The 27,194-nt window shown below is 37.2% G+C and overlaps 3 protein-coding genes and 1 pseudogene across 4 annotated transcripts; 2 read left to right on the forward strand and 2 right to left on the reverse strand.

The window, feature by feature from the left end:
* Positions 1-3,570: 3,570 nt before the first annotated feature.
* On the reverse strand, positions 3,571-11,141 carry adisspa (adipose secreted signaling protein a). The gene is made up of 6 exons (XM_039689050.2): positions 11,052-11,141; positions 8,231-8,342; positions 7,829-7,962; positions 7,514-7,664; positions 5,295-5,420; positions 3,571-3,872 (listed from the first exon to the last, which is right to left on the reverse strand). The coding sequence occupies exons 2-6, from the start codon at positions 8,247-8,249 to the stop codon at positions 3,802-3,804; spliced, it is 501 nt and encodes a 166-aa protein (XP_039544984.2). The 5' UTR covers positions 8,250-8,342; positions 11,052-11,141; the 3' UTR covers positions 3,571-3,801.
* Positions 11,142-12,262: 1,121 nt separating this feature from the next.
* btr01 (bloodthirsty-related gene family, member 1) lies at positions 12,263-19,453 on the reverse strand. Its single transcript, XM_039689023.2, has 8 exons — positions 19,322-19,453; positions 16,300-16,945; positions 16,110-16,205; positions 15,013-15,246; positions 14,705-14,852; positions 14,438-14,482; positions 13,849-13,875; positions 12,263-13,735 (listed from the first exon to the last, which is right to left on the reverse strand). Exons 2-8 carry the CDS (start codon positions 16,936-16,938, stop codon positions 13,170-13,172), a joined length of 1,755 nt encoding a protein of 584 aa, XP_039544957.2. The 5' UTR covers positions 16,939-16,945; positions 19,322-19,453; the 3' UTR covers positions 12,263-13,169.
* Positions 19,454-19,555: 102 nt separating this feature from the next.
* LOC148978496 (cerberus-like) lies at positions 19,556-21,072 on the forward strand (annotated as a pseudogene). The gene is made up of 2 exons (XR_016168821.1): positions 19,556-20,524; positions 20,622-21,072. The product of XR_016168821.1 is annotated as a cerberus-like (transcript).
* A 1,066-nt stretch (positions 21,073-22,138) lies between these two features.
* Positions 22,139-26,991, forward strand: rps6 (ribosomal protein S6). Its single transcript, XM_039689038.2, has 6 exons — positions 22,139-22,288; positions 22,772-22,903; positions 25,035-25,245; positions 25,702-25,848; positions 26,520-26,677; positions 26,854-26,991. Exons 1-6 carry the CDS (start codon positions 22,283-22,285, stop codon positions 26,947-26,949), a joined length of 750 nt encoding a protein of 249 aa, XP_039544972.1. The 5' UTR covers positions 22,139-22,282; the 3' UTR covers positions 26,950-26,991.
* The last annotated feature ends 203 nt before the right edge of the window (positions 26,992-27,194 follow it).

The raw sequence follows: 27,194 nt of genomic DNA on the forward strand, positions 1-27,194 counted from the left end.
TCTGGCATGAAGCACATTTTGTACAGAATGGGAATGTTGTAGTGACGCAGGACTTTAAAAATTTGTCTTTGTATACGACTTTTTTACAGTGCTCAAATAACTTCATTGGAAAATAGTGCAAAAGGAAGCCAAGAATACATGACTGTTAAACTAGACCTAACCTTAGTCACCAAGATAGCTCCTTTACAATTTGAAGACATCAAACAAAATTCAGCTGCTTAATAAAGGGAATAAAGAGAAATATTTTCTAATGTAAGAATACTCCAATAAAACATTTGGCTGGACTTTCTGAGAGATTAATAAAATACCTGCATGAAAAATCATAACTTAACTTAAAAGCTTAAAAACTTAAAGCTGTTTTGAAAAAAAAAAAATAAGTAAAGAAATAACCTCTGTAAAAATCAAAAGCCAATAAAAAATAAATAAAAAGAAACTAATAATTTACGAAGTTGAGAGATTTTCATCATTAATAAGTATCTTTATTTGTATTTCCTTGTTTCTTTGTTTTCATTAGTGTCTCTTCAAGTACACACTTCCTTGTAGTCAAAAACATTCTGAATGTGATTCTAAGGCAAGTTAGAATTAAGTTTAGGAATTTTCTTTTATTTGGTTTGGCGAGATATACAAGTCGTGAATGGCATTCATAGGTCAATTAAAACCATTTTAAGTGATTTTCACATATACACAGAACACACACCATAATATGTTCCTTAAAAGAATACTCCACCCAAACATGAAAATTCTGTCATCATTTAATCACCCTCAAGTTGTTACAAGAAGTTTCTTTGTTCTGATGAACACAAAGGAATGTATTTTGAAGAACGATTGGAACCAAACTGTTGTTTGGCAGCATTGACTTCTATTGTAGAAAATAAATAAATAAATAAAACTATATGGAAGTCAGTCGTGCCAACTGTTTGGTTCCAATCATTCTTCATAATACATTCATTTGTGTTCAGCAGAAGAAAGAAACTCATACAGGTTTGCAACAACTTGAGGGGTGAGTAAATGATGACAGAATTTTCATGTTTGGATGGAGTATCCCTTTAAACTTTTTCTTTTCTTCTTTTTTTCTGCTGTGTGAACACAGGCAGCAACACCATCTAGTGTTTCTAAAAGGTGCTACTTCCCTGGCCCAAGCCAACATTAGCTGAGATAATATTTTAGCACAAATCATCTCTTGTTATTGCCCCCAACAAAAATTATAGCAATCGCCCTGATGAGAATGAGCAACATGAGGCTATATCTCGATTTGCTTTTTGAAAGGTTTGCCTCGCTTCACATTTGCATTTGTCAACTTCATAGTCAAATTTGCAGCTTCATCAAATAAAATGTCACTAATACTCATAAATAGCCAACAAATACATGTGTCTTGGTCCGAAGAGCATCTTTGTCTGTATGAGTTGCAAATAATTTAGCAGTAAGAGATTTCTATAGGATTTAAAGAGGATCTATATGCTTTTTTACATTGTCAACTTTCTTTAGTGTTTGAGCATTAAAAAGCACAAAGTCACTTCAAAAGGAGTTATTCTCTATATCATATGCACTTTAGCCAACTGTGGTCGCAAATCCCATCGTTATCAGCATTGTTCAACGAGTCAGTGAAAAAGCAGGTCTAACAAACATTCGCAAACAGCATTGCAAAGTTGTGTTGTTAGAACGACAGCTCTCGAGCTGTGGCTTTAAGCATAGTTAAACAAGAGTTTGCCTGACGTGGACTTAATCCTTGTCTTGAGCAAAATAAGCAAGCTGACATTCCAACACTATCTCACGACTAATTCGTACGAATTCGACGCATGATTAAAAAGTGGCTAATTCATACTAATTCGTACGACCTCACTCGTACTAATTCGTACGATTTGTCTAAACCCACGTGATGGTTAGGTTTAGGGGCGGGGATCGGGTTGGACATTCAGTGCAATGTGTCTTTTATTTAGAATACATACAAATGTCATTTAGTTTGTCAAGAGATTTAAAGCACAGTTTGTGAATAGTGTGCATGTCCGAACGTGCTTAAAGGAGTAGTTTACTTTAAAAAAAAAATTTGCTGATAATTTACTCACCCCCATGTCATCCAAGATGTCCATGTCTTTCTTTCTTCAGTCGAAAAGAAATTAAGGTTTTTGATGAAAACATTCCAGGATTTCCCTCCATATAATGGACTTCAATGGGAACCAAATGGTTCAAGGTCCAAAAGACACTTTCAGTGCAAACTGTTCAAATGGCTTTAAACGATTCCAGACGATGAATAAGGATCTAATAAAGCGAAACAATCACTCATTTAAAAAAAAAAAAACAAAGTTTAAGTTTTATAAGCTCAAATTCGTTCATCAAAATGAACTAATCTTTTCCCTAGTCGTTCATTTTGATAAACAATGTTTGAACAGGAGAGTCACAAACGCGCATCACAGAATAGAGCAAGGCGAACATTTGAGCTTATAAAACTTTTTTTTTTTAAATGAGCGATCGTTTCGCTTGATAAGACACTTGTCTGGAATCGTTTAAAGCCCTTTGAACACTTTGCAGTTTGCACTGAAACTGTCATTTGGACCTTGAACCGTTTGGTACCCACTGAAGTCCATTATATGGAATCCTGAAGAAAGAAAGACATGGACATCTTGGATGAAATGGGGGTGAGTAAATTATCAGCAAAAGTTTTTTTTATTTTTTTTTTAAGTGAACTTCTCCTTTAACCACGTAAGAACGAGCCTATGATTTAATCTGGAAATTTGAAATAGTCCTCAGATGCCATGTCTGTAATTTATAACAAAACATCTAGCATTAATTCGATCTCAACAGATTCGTTAAAAGTAGTCCTTCACCACCAGCATAACATCATTAACCAACGTGGTTGAAAGACCAATTTGCGACAATGTGGTGTCGTGACTAGTTGATTTCTTCAACGATACAACGTACTATGGTAGTTAAGCAGCGAGTTACGACTCTGTACAGGAAACGCACCCCAGAGCATTACTCAAAACCCGCAACAATGTAAAATATGTGAAAAATGATGATTTTTTTTAAATGAACATTCAAGATTGAAAAATTATTTTAGAAGACTCCAAAAACAAAAGCAAGACTTTGTAAAAAGGCATAATATGTCCTCTTTAAAATTACCTTCCTTGCAGGGAGTCCAGTGTCTTTGTCTTGGTCTAGCATATTTTCTTTATATAACAAGATCAAAACAATAACTTGAAAAAAAAATTATATATATATATATATATATATATATATATATATACTGTATAATCATAAATACAGTGTATATGCACATGATTAAACATAGATTATTTTCTTCAGAAATTCACAACCCTGATGTGGTTCAGTTAGCACTTGGCAAAATAAGTAGAGTGTTCTTGAAATACACTTTAAATTCAATACATTATCAAGGTGAACCAAACAAAAACATTTTTTTTTCATTTTGTGGCTAGTGTAAAATTCTAGAGTGAATGTTAGTGAATATCTACTCATACCAAACAGCAGAGAAAAGCGGAACTAAGTTGAACTTCTGACTTATTTTATCATAGGCCAGAAGCATTGGTATTGATTTTATCTTTAAATAGCTTTTTAATTCAGTTCTGTTGTAATAGTAACCCATTACCTTTACAATTCTGTTAGTTAAACAATTCAACTAAATATGTGATTCCATTAGCAGATGTGATAAGTAGCCTCTATAACGGAGGCTCTATTTTTAAATCAGTTGAAACTGATCCTACAGGATAGGGGTGAGATGGTTCACATGTGCATTAATTTCGGTTTATTCTTATCATTTACACAAAGCAAACTGGTTTCTTCGTGTCATTATTTTGTGTGTTTTTCTTCACCAACACACCGCACTCCATTAAGTAGCATTGGTGTCCCGTGGTGGCGCTCTGTGAAAGACAATAGGTGATTTATTATTTTAGTGGAGGGACATTTTTCCATTTACAAGTTAATTCTCACGATGTTATAATCAAATTGATCCGTTTGGGGCTTTTTTTAAATAAAAATCTAATTCAGAATCCATTCTACAAAATATTACCAAAAATAGTAATATTACCAATTCTGGTGTTGTTTCCCCAAGCAGACTAGAAAGTTTAGAGTTTTGGCTTACGTGTGTGAATAATTTTTTGGAAACACTTTACAATGAGGTTACATTTGTTAGCATAAGCTAACTATAATAGATAGACATAATTAGCATAATAGATAATTAGACTGCTTTACGTCAAGCGCTACAATAGTCATTATTTTCGTTTTTCTTCGTTTCTGATGTCGCAATACATCATCCTTTCATGAAATCATGTAACATACTCTACCTTGTCTGTGGACATTGTTCATTCCAAAGCCGGTGCTCAGTAAACAACGAACGTGTGTGCGACGGTAGGCTGCGGTTGGCTAAATAATTTACGACAGCGGTAATGGACAATTTCGTTTCCAACCAGTAGGGCGACCAAAGAAGAAAAGTTCCATGGTGTTGCTTTAATAATTCTTTTATTAAAATGAACTAACTATTTATTAATATATTGCTCATTGTTAGGTCATGTTAATTAAACTGCTTTTTTTCGGGATATTACCTTCTTATATAGTGTAATTTAGCTGTTTGTGAATGTAAAAGGTCTACAGAGTTTCAAAGATCACGACAAATGGTCTAAAAGGATTCATCGGTAACTCCAGTCTTGCTTCCGGCAACCTATAAAGGTTTTTAACAGATTTGCATAATGCCTGCCAATGGTCTTCATTGACTGCCCGCGAACAACATCTCCTTTGACCTGCCCTCAAACACTGTAGTTGTAGCCGAGGCCTGGTAAATTTTGATTCGTATTGTCGACATGCCTGGAAATCCACTTTGCATGCACTTCCAAAGGATTTGGAATCGGGCTTGAACTGAAGCTGATCCCATATACTGTTCGTCTCACTGTGTGTGTGTGTATATCAAGCGATAAGGAAGCTTCCAGAGCTGAAATTCAGATATGGTAATGGATGTTTCGTTTCCGACATGCACTGTAAGCAGTAGACCAATCACAACAGACTGGGCCATCTGGCCAATCAGAGCAGAGCAACTCTTGGAAAGGAGCATAATAGGGAAAATTGAATGCATTAACTAATGGTTAAAAAATGAAACCTTATTGTAAAGTGTTACCAGCATTATTGTCACTTCATTTCATTTCTTTTTTAATACAATTTTTTATCCCTGCTTAATATTCAGAGATAGCTACTGGTCCAAAAACGACACACTGGACTTCACCTCATGAAAACTCTGTTGTGAACGACTAGAGATCTGTCAGAATTTGGTGTGTGTAGAGAGTGTATCTCACCCATAACCCTGGCCTGTAATCTAACTCGAATGCTGCTGTCCCTTCTGCTCCTGTTGACCAGGGTGAGTTCCTCCTGCACCACTCCCTCCTGCTGAGCGCTGTACTCACAAACCACCCGCACTCCCCCTTAAAAGAGCAGAGAAAGACGGAAGCCAATGGGTGCGATGGATACAGCTAGAGAGCGGTACAATGACATCACAAAATAACAGGGACAATAAAAAAAGATAGGCGAAAGTAAAAGTATCAGTGACCAGCGTAAGATTGGGGATCGAAATCATTATAGAGAAATAAAAATCTGAGTGCAGAGTGCTTGCATCTTCTTTTAGAATGTAAATTGTGTTCTCGGATTTGGCAATCCTTCCAAGAATTCCCTAGAGATTCAACTATGGGAAAAATGAAACCACTAAACGCACTAAGTGTGTTCAGCTAAAGGAGAGCAAGATGATGGATTGAAATAGAAGTGTGGCTATTGATCGTAACATGACGTCTTACATTTGGCTTGATGTTCTATTACCTGTCAGGGACACAAACAATCTTTCATCCACATTTACTGTTCTGATAGTGCTACTTACACTACTGGTCAAAAGTTTGGAATAATTAAGCCTTTTGCACACTATATATAAACTTCAATGGGAACCAAATGGTTTTACATTTTTTTACATTTACATTTCCAAAGATTTCTTTTGCCATTAATTGTAATAATCCAGTGAGATTTCTGAATGCACAAGGAGTCTGAAAGATCATGAAGAAACTGAAAAAACTGACTAAATCCAGAAGAACTGTAGTAAAGTCTCCAATATGCTTGAAAAAGCCTACTGTAAAAAGTTTTTGGTGTTGTGAAAAAAAGTGAGGATTCTTTCAAAAATAATGTCATAAATTGATTTGAATTATCAGTTGACTTCTATTAACTGAATCAAATCCATATTTGGTGTGACCCTTTGCTTTTAAAACAGGTTTTTTTCCCAGCTACACTTGCACACAGTTTTTAGTTTTGCAGGCAGGTTTCTTCAAGTCTTGGAGAGATTCCCAGATTCTTCTGGATTTAATCTGTCTCAGTTTCTTGTGTATCTTCATGTAATCAGACAGATTTGATGATGGTGACATCATACCAGCTGTTCATACAGTAAACACTACAGCAAAATATATAAATCATTTTCTTAAAGCCATTTGTGTGTTAGTTTCTTGTGTGTGAAAATGTTCCTAAGCCTGCTACATATTTAGACACCTACATGGCACATATACTATAAGGCCTTGGGACTGAGAAAACATACTGGGGTTTACCAAGTATGGACCATTTTCATATTTTGCTCAAAGTAATAAACTACTAAAAACAAACAATGTATACATCTAATAATCAAAACTCTCCTCATAAGCTCAAAAAGTCATTTTAAGGTTTTTGGTCATCCTCTAGCCAACTTACAAATAACAACACTGTTTATTATGAAATGCACTTAATATACTGATTAATTATGATAAATGTAAATGTAAAAAAATTGTCACAAACCTGGTTTATTAAAGGTAATTAAAACCTGTAATTAAAGGCCTTTGTACACGTTGCGTCCGAAATTTTCGCAAGTTAAAAAATAAATACGACCTCACATTATGCCAATCACACTTGCACACTGCCTCCGAAACTTTTGTCTGTCATAAAAAAAAAAATGGACCGGGTTTGATCGCATCTGTAGCAAGCAGTTTGAATGGTGTTATAACAATTCAGAGCCACCGAATAACGAATATATGAAAAAAAATCTTTGCTTTACATCATTAGTGAGAGACAGAAAAAAACATGCACAAAGCGGAAAGGGCTTGAATGAAGCGCGTTTGGCTCTAGATACAAATATTATAAGATATAATTATTGTAATAAGTGCTGAACGATCATTACCGTAAAAAAAACCATAAGCGCTTGTAGTGTGAATCGCTCCATTGTATTGACGCGATTTCATGTGAATGGTTAAGAATCTGGACAGTTTTAACAAAGGTTGCTTGTTTAATCCCAAGTAAGGCTGAGGCAGTTTCAAAATCACAATTATTGTTCATTAATATTGTGCCCCTGAGCAAGGCACTTAACCCAGGTCGCTCCAATGGGACTCTGTATGTAATAGGTATCTTCAGCCTCTTAATAGGGTTAATGTGAATATATGAACACACAAGAGAAGTAATCAGCCTTTGATAAGTGATACAATAAAAGCAGGTTTAAAACCACCACAAAAACACATACCCTCAGGGCGTGGAGTGATGTGTGTTGCACGTAGCCGTGGTTTTGCCGTAGCACGAAGCGCAGGGGAAAGGGTGACATCTTTGCCCAGTGTTGGGACTTGGGGCAAAGAAAAGACGATTTCATATTTGTGATGGCTCCTTAAAAATCCCACCTGAATAAAGAGTTAAGCAGTTAGTGATTTCAGCATGCAACACATCTTATACTGGCAATGCTATTTTTTGAGATTATAAAATGTTATTGAAATATATATCTTTTTTTCTTTGCTTGTTTTTAAGGTTTTTATAACTCAAACCTGGAGAAAATGCTTTCTTTCACCTTAACGAGATATGCACCATCAGGCTCTGGAAGAGCAACAATGAGTTTATCCTGAAGCTTTCCATCACAGCTATTGTTAATGGAAGCTTCTTCATCTTCATCAGGGAAGTGTACTCCACCTTTTGAAGTGGAGCCTGGTCAAGAGAAATAAAGGGTTGAGTTAAGATCACAGAGATGGATACTGGACCAGAAGATACATGCTGAGATGATTAATACAGGCTGCACCCGGTATGGGGGAGCTGTTAGAACAAACACACACTGAACGTGTTAGAGACGATGAGAAAGTAGAATCTTTAAATATATTAAACACATTTAGGTGAAGTCCTAATGTTCATGTCCATTATTTACACACAGACACAGACAGACATGCACACACATTAGGAACACAGAAAACACACTGACTTTTCCTTCCTGTTGCCATGTCGACATAAGGCTAGGGAAATCCAGGGATGATTATTGGCATCAATGTGATTTCATCTCCAGTAAACAGACATTGACTCACAGAGAACGAACCCTGCAGAGGAACAGAAGACGCATGTGAATCTATGATCAGTTTGTCCAACAGTTTAATGTCCTTTTATTATTTGTTTATATGTCCTGTCCATTACCCTTCCAATTGTGAAAAACTGAAACTGCGACTTGAAAATACGTCCAATGAAAACAGTAAATTTAGCAAAAAATCCCATGTCGCCAAAAAAAAATATATATATATCCACACATGAGGTGCAAATTTTCACAAAACTGCAATGGTAACAGCTAGAAAATACTAGTATTTTCACATTCATACTAGTATTTTCACCTAGGTCACTGCACATCGATCATTCTTTAAAGATGACGGAATATTTGGACAGAAGACAAGACAGAGATCTTTATTAAACTAATAAAACCCTAGTGAAAAAAGTATATGTTATTGTATTTGAAATATTTGCCTTTTTTCAATAGTACATTGCAAATATACTAACAAAAATTGTACTATCTTTAAATATATAAAAATTAGCATCATGCTTTTACCTATTTTCACAATACAGCTTTTAACATGCTTTAAAATGATTGTACTTTAGTATATTTTCTAAAAATATATTTTAGAAAAATATACTTGAAGTGAAAAAAAATTCTGTTTATTATTTAAAACAAAGTGTATTTATTTGCACTTCATTAAAAATATACTTTAGGTATAATTTAACTGTGTGCTGGACATGATCACTGTAATAATACATTGAAAATACATTAAGTATACAATACTATTTTGTACAAAGTATACAGTAGCTGTTTTATTTGTCTAATAATGTAATTATTGTATGCAATTTGTATGCAATTTTCTTTATCACTGACGAAATCAGGGAACCATGAACTTTATTTTACTTTTTATTATTAGTATTGACTTGAATTGAATTGATTTTAAAGATAAAAAGCAATATGTAATCATGTAATCAATAAAAAAGTAACTGTGGTCCGATCACAAGTATTTTAAAATGTATTAAGTACTTAATTTATGGAATCTGATTATGTAATCCAGATTACATGTCATCTGGTACTACCCAGCCTGTATATACATAATTCATATTGATTTTATATTATTTATATATTTTATTCTCATGGCAAAGTGGTTATAGGCTAATATAAAAATAATTGGGAGGCCTGATAACAGGCCTCATGAGAGATAACTTGTATGATTCGCCTTATTAACCTCAGTTTACAGAGAACTAATGATGATGATATAAAGCATTACAGTTGTAGGGGACCTCCATCCTGTGGTTTTCAACCCAGTGGGACTTTCCTGCAATGTCAATGAAATGCAAATCAAGACAGCTTGTGGGATGCACAATTAATAATTTAGAAGTTGGGAAAATAACCAACATACATTTTAAAACGTAATAACATTTAACATTTTATGTTGTATCTTATGGGGGGGTTAAAAATAGAAGTAAAGAAAAAATCACGCACGCATGCCAATTGATATTAACTCTAAAAAACTGACTTGGGGGAAACTGAAGCAAAATAGCCTTCTGCATGTTTTTTTTTTTTTTTACTTCTGAGAATTTTACAATCTGCAGCATGAAAAAAGGTAGGCTATAAAAAAAAACATAGCCTAAAGTAAAAAATAAAAAATAAATTATATATATATAGTAAGCATTATTATTACCACACACTATTATTATTTTTATTATTATTATTTAAGTAACAATTGCATTATACAGCTGGTCACATGATCTCAGCATGGCAACACCCATGATTAAAATAAAAGATATTTCACAAAACTGTTGTTCATAAGTGTAAAACTTTTAATAATGTGTGCTCCCTAACAAAATGTTTTGGCAAATTTATAAAAATTAATATTTTAAAAGCTCTCATAATCACATCATTGCCTATTAATATGTGCCATAAATAATATACTTGGGTGTAGAACTCTTGTGTACAAACCTGCAGAGAGGTAAAGCTGTCCCTGATTGTTTCCCTGTAGATCACGCAATGCACGCAGATGGGATTCAAAACCCATCCTGATTATAGTGACCCAACAGCAATTTATCATAAAAACCTTTGGTTTAATCGGGGATATCACCAGTTCAGTCAAGGTTATTTCAGAGAATGACACTCACATTCAAACTAAAAGAGGCTTATACCGCTCTCATTCTTCCAAACCACCCCTGCAAAATCAAGTCAAATATGACGGTAAGAAAAAAGCTGCTTATGCAACATTAATCGCTCTGAAATCGGAAAGATGGGCGATGCAAATTATAGAGATGTCGATTTTTAATATGGGGCGTCCCCGAGGAACCTGGCTTTAGAGGATAAACAAAACCTTCGAAGGCAGCGCCCGACGACAAGGCTTCTCTCGTTCATAATTTATTAAAGTGCAGCATCTTATGTTCTGAGTAAAAATGGGAAAACCCTGTGCGTCGCGTGCCAGTGTCCCGTATGGCACAGACAGTAAAACAACAACTCGACATTAAAACAATAGCCTAACTGGTTTAGCGAAAATGCGTGTTTTGACTATAATATCTTCATATCTATAATTATAGACTTGAACAAAATTATAAATAAACCTGGGGAAACGTCTTCTCAAGGTTACACGGCAGTTTATTACAAAAGTAATTATTCAATAACAGACCAACTATTCAGTCCCACTAAAAAAAACTGAAATTCTGCAATGGGGCTTTAAACTGTGTGCGCATAGATACACATAGTTGAATATCAAAATGATACTGAAAAAAATCAAACTTACCTATCTTGAATGTACAGTAGGACCAGGTTTGTGGCGTTGCCTGACGAGCTGTGCCATCAGTCCCCTCGAACAAGTGCAGCAGGTCTGACGCTGCGCGCGCTCACAAGAGAAGAGCTGCAGCCATTGGTTACTGATGGTTACCATCTATCTGTCCTTCCTCTCTCATTTCAAATTTTTCTGTCAAGAATAGCGAAGCAACCATGGATTGAAGTTCAAGCTTAGAGCCCTAATAAAGTGTCCTGTGCAACGCATTCTTACACCCAGCACTCCAAATGCACAATTTTAAAGTTATTTTAAAAAGTGTTTGGATGCATGATAATAACAGAATGAGAATGGTCCCATAATCAAGCTATTGCAGCTGTAAGGTTTACCCCAAATTTCTTAAAGGGATAGTTCGCTTTGAAATTAATTTTTGGTATGTTTTAGCTTACCTCAAGGGAAAAGATTAATTTGGATATTTTTGTGAAACTGTTCTTCTCTGTCAGTCATATAATGCAGGTCTATGGTCACCACCTTAAAGAGCCTGCACAGAGAAGTCTCGTAAATGTAAGTAGACTACATTGATGGCCTAAGACATGAAACGAGCGGTTTGTGTGAGAAAACAAACAGTATTTATATTGTTTTTACCTCTTGTAACCACAGCCACATCCAAGTGATCTGACAGCACGGGCGCTTCGCTGTGGGCAAGCACCGGAAGTGATCTCTTTAAGACTTTTGTTCATCTTTGGAACACAAATGAAGATCTTAAGGAAATCTGATGCCCTTTTAGCTGGTGTATTAAGATGTGTTTGGCCGATATCGGATAACAAGTAGACAAGACAGACACATTCTCGTTTACATCTGCTGTTTTTTTTAATCTGTATCTTTTGTCCCCGATCAACCACTTCTGTCTGATTTCGTTTGATTGGAGGGTATATGGCCAGCCATTGATTGCTGTCAGCGAGCCGCCGTATTCCAGCACCTTATTCGCTTCAGTCAATGAAAACCAGAGCTCAGCCTCTTGAGCTTTTCTTTTATATACACTAGCCACTCCCATTCTGGCGGGCTGTGACGCGTAGCATTGGGCATGACATCACGCAGGGCTCACCGATAGGCTGCTGCAGTTGCTACAGGACAGCCAATGAGAACGCTTATACAGCCTGCTATGGTCTGCTGTCCGCCACACTGCATTGACATAAAAATAAGTACATACAAATATGTGTGTATGAAGGTGTAGAGAAGCCTTTTGGCAGGTTTTTTATTTTATTTTGGATGTTTACAAATTCAGTTTTTCTCTTTTTTTTTTTTTTTTTTTTGCCTCAGGGCAATGTTGTGCGATAAGGGGTACTTTTTAAGGATGTCTTGAACAATACTTTACAATGGCAAATAATGTCTTACAAGAAGGGAAGATGCAGGGTTCCTGGGTGCACAGGAATACCCAAAGTCACCGAAGAGACACCAGCAGAAAGGAACCATAAACTGTTCCCACAGAGATGGGAGCATGAAATTGTCCAAAATGTCTTATGGTGAAGCGTTAGGAGTTCCTTTCACTGAACCTAAGGGGCCAAACTCAACCCCTGAAAAACAACCCCACACCATAATCCCCCCTCCACCAAATTTTAGACTTGGCACAATGCAGTCAGGCAAGTACCGTTGTCCTGGCAACCGCCAAACCTAGACTCAGACAGAGAAGTGTGATTGGTCACTCCAGAGAATACGTCTCAACTGGTTCAACTGCACATTTATTTTTTGTTTTATTATAATGTACAAAACACATATTTTAACAGGATACATTTTTAAGCTTGGTTAAATACAAATTAAAAGGGAGGTTATTATGCAATCATTACTCATATAACATCACCAACCAATGTTCTATTAAGTGTCAAATTAAATTTCAATTTTAAACCTTGGCAATCTCACTAGGTATAAGATGAACTGTTTAATGTTATGTTAATTAATGTTCATATATAGAGCAATTAAGCCATATGATCACATGGATTGACAATTAAATTGAATAAAAATTAAATAATTATAATTGAAAATGATATATTTGTATAATTAGGATTGGACTTAAACAACTAAAGTAAATAAGCAAATAACCTGTGAGATATATTTCTTTGTTTCCATCCCACTATTCTTTCATTTTTCAGTCAGCCAGCTTGGGTCAGCTGGATAGGCAGGCCATATGATAAGGGGTGCCTCATTTTTGCCAGATTTGTTGGTGCATGGGCTGAAGAAAGGATATAAAGTCTCTGTAAAAGAGTCTGTGAGGGAAAATATCAGTGACTTTGTCTCTGCATTATAAAAGGACAATTGACCTTTCTCATAGTCCACACACACTCCGACACTCTGCGGTTTTGGGTTTATGTTTATAGGTGTTGGTGGTTCTGTGCGAAAGACATATTCATTCTTGTCACGTAAACTTAGGAACCAAAATCCATTAGCTGGGTTTGCGGCTATTTTTCCTTTCCTGTTGATAGAGCGGCTGGCAATGCCCAAATCCCAGTCCGTCTTCTCACCCACCAAGACCTCCCAGTAATGGCAGCCAGAGATGATACCTTGACGGCCAAGTACACACACCACACGGTCAAACCGTTCTAGTGTGTCTGGCACCATCTGGTAGCGGTCACTGCAGCGCACCTGTTTACCATCCTCAGAGATGATCAGACGTGGATGGGCTGAGTCTCGATCTAAGGTCACGTCCACTGAGCAGAGAAACAGATGAGTTGAAAACACAATGATTGCAGGAAAACAAATGAAAGTGGGGACATAAATATTTATAGTATCTTATGGGGTGCAGATAATAAAAATCCCATACTTGCATATTCCGGTACTCTCCACACTTCTATACAGTTAGAGAAAAGCAGAAGAAAAATATTAATGTAAAATAAAACATTGCAAAAATAAGTGGCTTTGTACAAGACTTACTACATAGCCACCCTAATACACAACTAATTTAGAATAATACGATTTTTTTTTAATAGTTTTGAAAGTCTTTTATAGTCTTTTATTTCTTTTCGACCGAACCGAAGAGAGAAAGACATGAACATCTTGGATGACATGGCCGTGAGTAAATTATCAGGATATTTAAATTCTGGATAGAACTAATCCTTTAAAATCTTAAAAATGTTATGATAGTCTTGGGGAGGATGTACTGCATTTACACATACATATTATTATTTATTTTAGTAGATACTTTTACCTACAAATAATTTGTCATAAGATCCAACAATATTCGAAGTACATAATGTTTTTAAGTTTAAAGTATAAACTAGATTAGTTGTAGACATTAACCCTGGCTTTGAAAAATAGACTATATTGTAGAAAATTACAACATTACAACTTTTTTATGATTTTGCTGAAATTGGATGATGAAAAACTATTAAAAAATTGAAGAAAAAAATTACTTTGTTGATATATTTCCTGTGAGTTTTCTGTGGAAGTGTGCAAACCTGAAAGTACAACAAAACATACCATGAACATGACTGAAAAAAAGTGACGTGTGGATGCAAAGAAAAAAATGCTCTTAATATCTCAATGGTTTTAATAATGTTTGGTGAGGTGAAGAGCTATTGAAGATGTCCTCGTTTTATGTGAAATACGGGAGTGTACATTCAGTATGATGGATAGGATGTACATGTTAAATAGCATTTCAGGAAGGAACTTTCTCTTACAGATCGCTGACAGTCTCCTGAGCCTTTCCTGAACCTCCTCCACCATCCGAGTGACATTCCTCAGCACTGCCCCTGCAGTGGGGTCAGGGGTCAAGGCCACTTCTTCCCAGCTCTTTGTCACAGGTAAACTACTATAGGCTGGATATGTCTAAGAAGAAACAGCAATAAATAAAATTAGTTATATATTGGGGTATAAAATTCACAACTGACTTGACGTATTAAATTATTTAAGCTTTAATGGGTGAATATATGGGACAATTTCTTGACTTTCATTCACTAAAACATTAAAGTCTGGATTTAAATGAGACCTTGAAGAAGGTAAGGTGATCTTGGGATTGGGTTAGCTGGTTGAGGTTGCTGCATCTTTGTTTAAGTTCTGAGATCTCCGTCTGCAGCTCACGTATGAAGGCCTGAGAGCGAAGTTCGGCAGCCCGCTGTCCCATCTCCACCACCTCCAGAAGTTCAGCCTGGGACTTCTCGATAGCTTTCATCAACTCAGCAAACAAACTCACTGTTCCTACTTTCTCTTCTTCTGCAATCACCTTATAGCAAGTAAATGAGTAAATGAGAAAATAATGTAGCAGAAAACCAGATAAGAACGTTAAGAAAGACAGTTATGAGAGTAAGGAAATGCTTAAGTATAAATAAAGTATTTAAAGGCATAGTTAATCCAAACATAAATTCTATCATCATTTACTCATCCTCTTGTCCTTTATACCCATATGACTTTCTTCTGTGTAACAAAAATGTAATATTTTGAAGAATATTCACACTCATTTTTTTTCACACAGCAACAGTTAATAGTGACCATGACAGTTAGGCTCCAGTGACAGAAAAAAAAAAAAGGATTTTGGTCTTTTGAACAATACAGATTGGTTTGTAATCAGTCAATTAATAACTGTCCCAGTGACAACTTTTGTACCATGAGTGTAGAACTTAAAATCACAATGAATTAAAAATATATATATATATATTTTATGGAATATTGAAGTGTTTAGTATAAATGATTTATCTGTGCACATCATTTGAATTTTGAAATTCATGTGCCCTCATAATCTTTAATCAAAATAACTTGACTGGTTTGGGACAACCTGTCACTCACATGACATCACAGCAATAGCAAATTCTAACCATTCAACGATCCAAATGATCCAATCAATCCAAGATGGAAAAAAAATCAAGTCCCATCCTACATTTTTTTCTTGTTCAAGAAGCCGTTTAACTCTGACATCACAATAGGATTTCAACTATTGCAACTTCCGTTTCATTCTGACTTCAACAGACAAGGTCATGTGAAGATAAACAGCATATGGGTTTGGTACAACATGAAGGTGAGCAAATAATGACAAAATTTTCATTTTAAGTGAACTATTCCTTTAAAACGTTATGACCTAGATGCACACACTTGAATTTCTGCAAGTGATGTTTGGATCTCCTCTATCTTCCTCTCTCTGACAGAGATCAATCCTTGTAGCTCCACCTCCAAAATACGCAACTGGGACTGAGCAGATATACAGAATGATCAAAAGGACACATACATTTATAAACATTTACACTGAGGCTGAGCCCTACCTCCATTACATTCTCACACTAACCTTCTTAATATTCATCTCTCTCTTGGCATCCATCACAGAATGCCCATTATGTTCCTTCTCTGCGCATATTATGCAAATACATGTCTGGTCAGTCTTGCAGAACAGCTCCAAACTATAGCCATGTCTGGAACACTGTGGCCCACCATTGGAACCTGCTCCACTCACCCCACGCACACTTAAGTTCCGTTTAGTTGTCTTGGCCGGATGGAGAGAATGAGCATCAGGGATTGCCAAAGGCTCACTGGATGATGATCTTTGGAAGCGGCTCTTCATCTCTGGCAGTAGCCCACTGGGTAGCTCTACCAGTCTGAGCTGCCCTCCAGGCTTCGCTGCAGAGAAAGGGTTGGTGGGTAAATCTGCAGGTGCACTTCTGGGCGCGCTCATCGTGGTCTCCGCCATCCGCTTAAACTGCTCTGTGATCTCCCGGAGCGTGTGATTGATGTGGAGCTCAGGGCGCTTGCGGAAGCTTTCCTTGCACAAGGGACAGGAGCAGCTTTTTCCCTGGCCTTCCCAGTAGGAAGTGATACATGTTGAGCAGAAGCTGTGGCCGCAGGGTGTGGAGACAGGATTGGTGAAGACGTCTAGGCAAATGGAACAGGTAAACTGCTCCTCTGACAGGAATTCACCAGGAAATGACATTGTATATCTGAAAACATAGACTAATTGAAAAACAAAAAAATATGCAGATACACTCAAACACGTACACAATTGTTAATACTCTGAACAAAATTAACGCAACAATTTTGTTTTTGACCCCATTTTTCATGAGCTGAGACTTTTTCTATGAACATAAAAGGCCTATTTCTCTCAAATATTGTTCACAAATCTGTGTAAATCTGCGTAAGTGAGCACTTCTCCTTTGCCGAGATAATCCATCCACCTCACAGGTGTGGCATATCAAGATGTTGATTAACAGCATGATTATTGCACAGGTGTGCCTTAGCCTAGCCACATTAAAAGGTCACTCTAAAATGTGCAGTTTTACTGTATTATTTACTGTGGAAAAAAAAGTTGTTGATTGTGGCCTGTGGAATGTTGGTCGACTCCTCTTCAATGGCTGTGAGAAGTTGCTGGATATTGGCAGGACCTGGGACACGCTGTCATATACGCCGATCCAGAACATCCCAAACACACTCAATGCATGGGTGACATGTCCGGTGAGTATGCAGACTGGTGCAGAAGACACTGTGACAATATAAGCCCCCCTTCACAAAAAAGGTGTGACCTCGCGCCGTCGAACATCAACAAGGGTGGGCACCCTGAAGGCTGAATAGGGCATGGCCTAACAGGGGCAGGAAGCCTCCAGGGCAGAGTAGGGTGTGCAGGCGGGCAGGGCGGAGCAGGTGTCCGTTCAGACGTCCATGGTGGCGAAGACCCTTCGGGTGGGCATGGTGGTGAAGACCCTTTGGGTGGGCATGACAGTGAAGACCCTTCGGGCGGGCATGACGGTGAAGACCATTCGGGCGGCCATGGCGGAGAAGACCCTTCAGGCAGGCATGACGGTGAAGACCCTTCGGGCGGCCATGGCGGAGAAGGCTTTTCTGGTTGCCGTGGGCCCCTGGGCGGCCACATCGGGGACCTATATGGACAGGCCCAGCGGTGAAGGCTCAGAACTGGACGGGACCAACGGTGAAGGCTCTGGGCTGGACGGAACCAGTGGCGATGTCATCAGCCTGAAGGAATTTAGCCACATATTCCTCAATCGGGTCGCCATCCTGGAAGCAGTGCATCAATCGATCGACTGGGTTCAAATGGTAGAGACTCTCATACTTAGTTTTTAAAGGTCGGGAGGATAAGGAGGATTCTGGGAAGTGTAGTGCAGATGAAGACAGACTGGTGCAGACGTGACACTTCCCTGTACAGTCAAAACCGGGATATATCCGTAAAGAGAACACCTCTCCAAAGTGTCAAACGCCATCGAATGTGAGCATTTGCCCACTCAAGTCGGTTACGACGACGAACTGCAGTCAGGTCGAGGCCCCAATGAGAATGACGAGCATGCAGATGAGCTTCCCTGAGACGGTTTCTGACAGTTTGTGCAGAAATTCTTTGGTTATGCAAACCGATTGTTGCAGCAGCTTTTTGGGTTGGCTAATCTCAGACGATCTTGGAGGTGAAGATGCTGGATATAGAGGTCCTGGGCTGGTGTGGTTACACATCGTCGGTGGTATGAGGCCGGTGGGACGTACTGCCAAATTCTCTGAAACGCTTTTGGATACGGCTTATGGTAGAGAAATGAACATCCAATTTAACAGCTCTGGTGGATATTCCGCCAGTCATCATGAATAAATGTGTTTGGGATGCTCTGGATCGGCGTATATGACAGCGTGTTCCAGGTCCTATCAATATCCAGCAACTTCGCACAGCCATTGAAGAGGAGTGGACCAACATTCCACAGGCCACAATCAACAACATATATATTTTTTTTTTAAATCCTCCACCCTGGACATCGATTCTCAAAACTTGAATGGATTCCTTTAAAATGAATGTTTACCTGTCAAATACTATTGCTAACTGAAATGTTGGAATGAAGTCAGACCAGCTACAGGTACAAGAAAGCTGATAGGAGCAGCCAACTTACCACATAATGTAAAAACGATCGAATGAAACATACTGTCATAAAACCCAAAAGCAAGAAAATACTCTGACGTGCTCTAGAACACCATCAATGAGTTTATCCTAAATGCAAATTAGCAGCCAATTACATGCTTCATGAATCTTCCAATACTCTATAACACTGCAGGGCTGTTTCTGACAAATAACCTCATAAAGACCATTTAAACAATAATAATAATACATTAAAAAATATATATATAATATAAAAATGTTTTGTTTACAAAGTAACTGAAATCACATGATGTCAGTCAATTGCATGTCGTCATTTAGACATTCAGACTGAAGTATATATATGTAAGGTAGAACCCAATTTTACAAAAACTTTACATACAAACACAGATGAGTATATGGAAATAAAATCTAAAAGACAAATTCACATACATAGATACTTCTAAAAAAAACTAACCTCTTTTCTGTCCGTGTCTTTTCTCGAATGTTTTTTTCTCGGTTCTCTTCCACTCCGTAAGTGGAGTGGAAAACCTCCTGGAAACAGGTGTGTCCGCATACCAACAGGCAAGTTTTTCAACACACGCACACCTGGCTGCCGATCCGACCAGTCAGACAAGTGCAGATTTTTAGTTTTAGAGATTTTAAGACTTTGATTTTCAATCTACGTTTTAAACATTTCTAAAATTATTAGGACTGACAAATAATGTCCTGTGAGAACGTGGAGACAGCACTCAGAATAGGCAAACTGTGTGAGTTCATTGTGTGATTTTACTAAAGCTAAAAAAAAAAAAAAAGTTAATGTTAGTGTGATGGATCACAGGGTGTAGTATTTTATTTTGTCCAGTAGGTGTCTCTAGGTAACATTTGTGTCCTCAGGTAAATTCCTGTGAAACAGGAGTGGAGAATTGATATATGATGGTGATTAGGGGCCAAGCCCCGAAGTCTATGAAATCAGCATATTAGTTTGATTTCTGAACGATTAGGCTATGTGAGACTGAAGATGCTGAAAATCCAGCTTTGCGTTACAGAAATAATTTATATTTAAATATAGGCTCATTTAGTTCATATTTAATGTCACTGTTTGTTGTTTTGTTAAAATTGTTTGCAAACATGCATGCCTAAAGAAAGAAGAATCACCATGTCTACCTTGTAGGCTACCTCAGATGTAGGTGTTAGGCTACTCTCTGTCTGTAAAGAAGGTGTCTCTACCATTTGGTTTCACACCTGATAAGCAAACGCCGCTTGCACTGACCTTAATGTTCTGCGACCCTCCATATTGAGAACATGCATTCCACTCAGTTAATTCTTCTTTTTACCTTACAGATGCAGGGTTTCGGCATTTTCTTTCAGACACGTTTGGAAGTTTGTCTCACATCTCACAAGTGCATCTCGTGAAACTTCATTTGGCGATGCAAAGGATGGCAGCAGGATTGAGCATTTACTTCAAGAAAATACGAACCAACCTTCGAGTCTAAGCATGCAGGACAGTACTAAGATCTCTAAACCAGCTGTGAACTTAGCTCACAGCTCATCCTTTACAAACGCGAAAGGATTCTGGAACCAGTTTATGTTTCGTGGAAAATCAGACTTCAGATACGTCCTGCCAATTAGGAACATCGAGGTCCGTCAAGAAAAGTGTCGTGCGCTCACTTTCTCTCAGGTAAGGGGTTAGCTTACGGATTTTTATAATGCATAAATAATATGTGATTTTGTAAATGTTTTAAGAAATTTGCAAAAATATGTTATCTATTTCCCAGAGGATCTTCCATGAAAAATGTGAAACGTTGTCAGAGCTCCAAAACAACGTCTGTTTCGGAAAATGTGACATGTCGCCCTAGAGGTGAAGATGGAGTTTCCTTTCAATGCGGTGTCTGCAGCAGTCATCGTCCCTCACAAGACTGTGAAACTACAGTGCGTTGACAACACAGAGATAATAAAAAAGTTGTAAAAATAATTGAGGACTGTCGGTGCCAAACAAAACAAGGATGATATTCACATCACAACGGCCCTGTTCTGGTTGATCCAAGCGTTCATCAATAGGCGGGCCTATCATAAAAAAAAAAGATAAACAATGAACGATAACTAGCTATTATGTAGGCCTATAGGCTATCTCTTGGTTTTAATAGTAGTATAGTCATATAAGGTACTATCGGTTTCTAGAAATACACACCAAGTTTTTCAACTACTAAGGCTACTTTCACAACTAGAATAAGCAAGCTAATAAAAAGAAAACAAACAGTTTGTAGTGTCTTATTCCTTTCCATTTTTGTTTCTGCCTGCTGTTGAATAGTAGGCTAAATTTTGATGTACACAAACAAAAACAATGGTCGGCTCTGTCATAAGACAGAGTTTTGAATTTTTCAATGGCATAGTTTATAAAAGGACATGTAATGGATTTTATTTAAATCATGAAAATTAGCATCAATAATATCCATTATTTACCCATAACTTACAGTTTTTAACATACATTTTATGAAATATGTTTGGGTCAATGACATGACATGCAAATTTTTGTGTCCTTGTGCATTTTCTTTGAAAATAATTTGATAATTTTATGACATGTATAGCTTTATTCTATAAAACATATTTAGTTTGAATGCATTTTTAGTACTAGCCTACATACTATTTAATGTTTTATCTCAAACCCCCAAAATGTCAGGTGGTGCAATTGTCAGGACAAATGAACAGACTGCGAAAACTATTTTAAAAAATGGTGTATTAATAATAAAACATAAAACAAAACATATAGCATCATTTTATGTTTGGAACCTTTCATACAATTTTTGGCTATATCAATATTTTTAAAGTTGTTGAGATAATTGAAAAAAAAAAAAAAAAAAAAAAAACTTTTTCCAAGCAATTTGATTCTCAAATGTCAGGGTGGCACGACTGCAAACATGACTAATTTATTAAGAATTAACAAGGTAATTACAGTAAACATGATAATGCATCATCCAGACCACGAGGACCCCAACTTGTGTGGCAGAATGAAAAGGTTTGTAGATCTCTCAAATATATTGGAAAAACTGCTAAATTCAAGTAGGTTACTACAATAGCCTTTCAACTACTATCGCCTGACACGAAAACAGTATACAAAATAAATAATTTAAACATTTCTAAAATGTTATTTAAAAACTAAAACTTGTTTAAACGCATTGGTCATGACTCAAAAATATCCATTACATCAGGGTCGAAAATAATAAACAACTCTTTTTTTTTTTTTTTAGCTTTCTTTGTCAATGATCTTTCACTAGAGGTTACAAAGTTACATGTCCACTATTTTACTCCCAAACTAGTTTGCGCCTTCAGTTTCAAAACACAACATACTCTCGCGATAACCTGGAAGTCTATGTGAGACTACGAGTCGGATATCCGGTCTCTTTTCCGTGGTGGACTCCAAGCGAGAAAGTCCTCCATAATGAAGGTAGGAGGACTGAAATTGCTATTTTATACGTTTTGTTATTCACAGTGTGGTCAAAATATCGAATGGGTTCCATTATACCGTCTCAAAACTATCCGATGTACTTTTCTAAATCGTGTTGGGCTCAAACAATATGAAGGATGGACGTTGATTTCGTTAGATTTGGTGGACGCCCGTTGAAGTGCGGCAAGATGGCAGCGACCAGGCTAGGCATGCAATGAATAAATGTGGAAGCTTTAAAGTTGCGGGTCATTAGCCACCGTTGTCGCCAATGTTGTAACTTAATTCGACGTTAGGACTCTTGTATTGAGTGTCAAACTCACACTCGCTGTTCGGTAGCATAGCATTAGCGGCTAAGTAGCAGAGACGTGTCGGACGGAGACCTCATGATTTGGGGTAATTTGTACTAGACAAAGTAATTGTAACTGTTTGGAATTGAACAAACCTCTGAACACAGCGTAATTCTCTCTTTCCTTTTCCAATTAGCTCAATATCTCGTTCCCCGCCACTGGCTGTCAGAAGCTGATAGAAGTTGATGATGAACGCAAGCTGAGGATCTTCTATGAGAAGCGCATGGCCACAGAGGTGGTGGCAGACTCTCTGGGTGATGAGTGGAAGGTAAGTTACCAGTAGTCTATTTTATTTCATCACATTGATTATGTTGTGTATTTCCAGCATTTGAATGCCTCACGTGTTGATGGTTCACGCTACAGGACATTAAAGTCTCGATTTAAAGGGTTAATGTTTGTTCACCTTCGTGTCTTTATATTTAATATTGCCTTTAATTTTTTAACTGAATTTCTATCTCTATAGAAAATGTATACACCCCAGACTGCCATTTTATTCATGCTTGAGCTTCCTGTTATCAAATTTGAATGCTCTGAATGTTCACAGATTAATGTTTTATATATTAATGAATTAAAGCCTAATTTAAATGAGATGCTTCATTCATATGAAGTGAAAATGTCTGTTCAATCCTTGGACTTATTTTGCAATCTCTTTATGATTGTTTTGAATAGTTAGGTTTTTGGGGTAATTATCTTTTAAATGAGGGACCGAAAGCTCTCAGATTTCAATAGAAAAATCTTCATTTGTGTTCTGAAGATGAATGACTTGTGGGTTTGGAACAAAATGATTTCTGGGTGAACTAACCCTTTAAAGACGGTGCATTTGATTCGCTGGAATACACTAATGATCAGGTTTTAAAACAAAGTTTTACAGACAGGGCTTAGATTAAGCCAAACCTAAAATTTTACAGACAGGGCTTAGATTAAGCCAGGAGTAGGCCTAATTTAAATCAGGACATTTAACTAGCCTTTTTAATAGAGATGCACAATATATTGGCCACCATATTGGTATTGTGTCGGTATGTTAATTTGTAATGTTATCTGCCTTTTGAATTGCTTGAAATATGACTGGAATACCTTTAAAACAAGGAAAATCCATTTAAGTGCAAGTCTGTATAGGCTACCTAAAATTATGAGAACATTATAATTGTGTGCTTTGGACACAACTTTTAATGGTAAGACTTTTGTTTTAGTAGGCTCTTGAAAAAATAAAGTAATTTAGATTTAGTGGCCGATATATTTTATTTATTTATTATATTTATTTAACAGGGACAGTGTATGGCATGCAGCCATACCAGAATTAGCTACAAGCTAAATTTCATCTGTAGTCCCTGGTTATCGGTTATATATCGGTTATCAGCTTTATAAAATATAGTTATCGGCCACAAGTTTTATATGGGTGCATCCCTACTTTTTAAACATGCTTTAGAAAAAAACATTACTAGTGTGCATCTTGAGACAACTATGGTACTAATATATCTTAAGATGTCAGTCTAAATTGCTTTCTGGTTGGAATTATAGTCTGAAGCTTAAAAATATGGTATGGATGATTTAAATTTGTGGCACCTGCAGACCCTTTTTGCCTGTTCAGTAGCTTATAAGGGGGGACAGTGTGGTGCCAATAGTAACAGTGGAGCTGCTAAACGGATAACAACCAGATCATGTTAGTTGGCTGGTTGTACTGCAAAGCTCTGTCAAACTTCATTCATTGCACTGTTTACTGAATCCGGAGAGGTTCTCTGCATATGTTAACTTGGACTGCCCAAAATCTGCAGACTGGCTCTGATTTTTGGCAGCTACCATCGACTCGTCCAGACTGCAAATCTGGGAAAAAGTTGTGTTTTCTAGCCTTAAAATCTGCTCAAAATAGCAAACATGTGAAATGTCCTCAGATTAAATGGAATCCTAGTCTGAAGCTAAAAAAAAGGATGTGCCAATCAAATTTCCCAAAATCAGACTAGATGACTTCCTGAGTGCAAACCGGGGAAAAGGTTGTGTAGTGTTTCAACCTTAAAGGGATAGTTCACTTGAAAATGGTCATTTACTCTCCCTCAAGTTGTTTCAAACCTGTATGAATTTCTTTCTTATGCTGAACACAAAATATATTTGAAGAATGGAGTGGGATATGGACCCCATTGCCCATCATTTGTTTAGTTTCCAATATTCTTCTAAATATCATCTTGTGTTAAGCAGAAGAGAAATTCATACAGGTTTGTAATAACTTGAAGAGAGTAAATGATTTATTTTCGGATTAACTGTTCCTTTTAGTGGATTTTATTGTTGGCTTATCCTGAATGTGTAGGTTGTATAAAACTAACTGGTGTTAAACTGCTGCACACGTGACTTAAATCGTCTTCAAACTGGTGTTAACATTGGCACAACTGTGTTCATTTGTGTTGCAGGGCTATGTTGTGCGCATCAGCGGAGGCAATGACAAACAGGGCTTCCCCATGAAGCAGGGTGTGCTGACCCATGGACGTGTGCGTCTCCTCCTCAGCAAGGGTCACTCCTGCTACCGCCCTCGTCGTACTGGTGAGCGGAAACGCAAGTCTGTCCGGGGCTGCATCGTCGACGCCAACCTTAGTGTTCTGAACTTGGTCATTGTCAGGAAGGGTGAGTACAGCTAAAAATAAGCTATAATTTAAATATGGGATGTTATTCAGATTGTACAGCTGTGCATCTTAAGAGCCATTCTATCAATAGTGTAATTTGACTCATTATTCAAAGAATAATTAAATCTTTGAGAATGTTATGTATGATTTAATTTTTTGCGGCACTAGCAGACCCTTTTTGCCTGTTCAGTAGCTTATAAAGGGGGACAGTGTGGTGCCAACAGAAACAGTGGAGCTGCTAAACGGATAACAACCTGATCATGTTTGTAGTGGCTGGTTGTACTGCAAAGCTCTGTCAAAATGATTGCAATGAACACAATAGGCAACTATAAAAAAAAAAAAAGATGGGCTTATTTAGCTTTATAAGCTTTGTCCTCAATGCATAGCTTGTTTGTAAATGGGAGCAGGAATTTGGTATGCATGTCCATAGCCTCTAATCAATAGTTTTTTCTTTCAGGTGAGAAGGACATTCCTGGGCTGACTGATAGCACTGTCCCTCGCCGTCTGGGACCCAAGAGAGCTAGCAGAATCCGCAAGCTCTTTAACCTGTCCAAAGAGGATGATGTCAGGCAGTATGTAGTCAGGAGACCTCTTACTAAAGAAGGTACAACTACTAATGCTTTGTATTTTTCGTCATGAATTGAGCGAACATTTTATCATGAAGTGAGCATTTTAGCATATCCTGCTGTTTAAAAAACAAAAATAACACTAAATATGGATGGTATGAGTTTGTGGCACTAGCAGACCCTTTTTGCCTGTTCAGTAGCTTATAAGGGGGGACAGTGTGGTGCCAATAGTAACAGTGGAGCTGCTAAACGGATAACAACCTGATCATATTAGTGGCTGGTTGTACTGCAAAGCTCTGTCAAACTTCATGCAGTGCACTTTTTACTGAATCTGGAAAGGTTCTCTGTGTGGACTGATTTGCCTGTTTAAAAGCATTAAAAGGACTCAAGTTCATTTAAGTTGCTTTCACTGGGACTTTTAGTCAAAGTTTACTCATTTGTGTACCCTTTTTATTCATAAATGACATAAGCTGGAGGTAAAAGTTTTAGAGTGACATGTTTGGAAGTACATGCTTTTTTGATATGTTGTACTTTCCACCCAGATCTTTAATGTGATGTTCTGCTGTTTTTACTGTCAATAATGACAACTTGCCTTAATTTTAATGTCACTTCCGTTAGCCTGACTGCATCTAGTTTATTACTAGAATCGATGCCCCAGAAAAATGTAAATTGTCCAAAGACTCATGTATGATCATGCTCTTTCTGATAGGCAAGAAACCCAGGACTAAGGCCCCTAAGATTCAGCGCCTGGTTACACCCCGTGTGCTGCAGCACAAGCGCAGACGCATTGCTCTCAAGAAGCAGCGCACACTGAAGAACAAGGAGGAGGCCGCAGATTACACCAAACTGCTGGCCAAGAGGAATAAGGTATATACTTTATATATATTAGCTAAAAGTTGAATTGATGATATTTTCCTACAGTTAAATCTATATGCATGAAAAATAAATGCATGGATTGAATCTTCATTGCTGAAGTGATGTAAAAGTGTAAATGAAAGGCATATTGTGTAAAGCTGAATATTTTCTCGATTAATTTTTTGTAGGAGGCCAAAGAGAAACGTCAAGAACAGATTGCTAAGAGACGTCGTCTCTCCTCACTGAGAGCCTCCACATCCAAGTCAGAGTCAAGCCAGAAGTGAGACATGTACCTCACAAATAAAGCATCATTTTGTTGAACTTTCTATTTGTTGTCTTGTTTCTTCATTGCCCATTAAAATGGTATGTTTGAGTTGAATTTTATGATTGGTCTATTTTATCTTGACTGTACAAGACTCTTATTTAGTAACTCTAACTTTTAAGAAATGTAATTAAGGTTTGATCAAGATGACATTAGTGAACTATCAAGACAATTTATGGTTTTATCTACAGTAATTTTACATTAAGC

Source organism: Pimephales promelas, chromosome 6, assembly GCF_988280905.1.
Source record: "Pimephales promelas chromosome 6, fPimPro1.hap1.1, whole genome shotgun sequence".
Lineage (NCBI taxonomy): Eukaryota > Metazoa > Chordata > Actinopteri > Cypriniformes > Leuciscidae > Pimephales > Pimephales promelas.

Excerpts from the sequence above, each read along its gene's own strand:
- rps6 (XM_039689038.2), top strand. Across the intron at positions 22,904-25,034 it reads CTCTGGGTGATGAGTGGAAG|GGCTATGTTGTGCGCATCAG; the intron begins GTAAGTTACCAG and ends TTTGTGTTGCAG. Across the intron at positions 26,678-26,853 it reads TGCTGGCCAAGAGGAATAAG|GAGGCCAAAGAGAAACGTCA; the intron begins GTATATACTTTA and ends AATTTTTTGTAG.
- adisspa (XM_039689050.2), bottom strand. Across the intron at positions 7,665-7,828 it reads ATGGTGCATATCTCGTTAAG|GTGGGATTTTTAAGGAGCCA; the intron begins GTGAAAGAAAGC and ends CTCTTTATTCAG. Across the intron at positions 5,421-7,513 it reads CATCACTCCACGCCCTGAGG|GGGGAGTGCGGGTGGTTTGT; the intron begins GTATGTGTTTTT and ends TGCTCTTTTAAG.
- btr01 (XM_039689023.2), bottom strand. The coding sequence starts at position 16,938 with ATGTCATTTCCTGGTGAATTCCTGTCAGAGGAGCAGTTTACCTGTTCC. Across the intron at positions 16,206-16,299 it reads GAGAGATGAATATTAAGAAG|TCCCAGTTGCGTATTTTGGA; the intron begins GTTAGTGTGAGA and ends ATATCTGCTCAG. Across the intron at positions 13,876-14,437 it reads ACAGGAAATATATCAACAAA|AAGTGTGGAGAGTACCGGAA; the intron begins GTAATTTTTTTC and ends CTAACTGTATAG.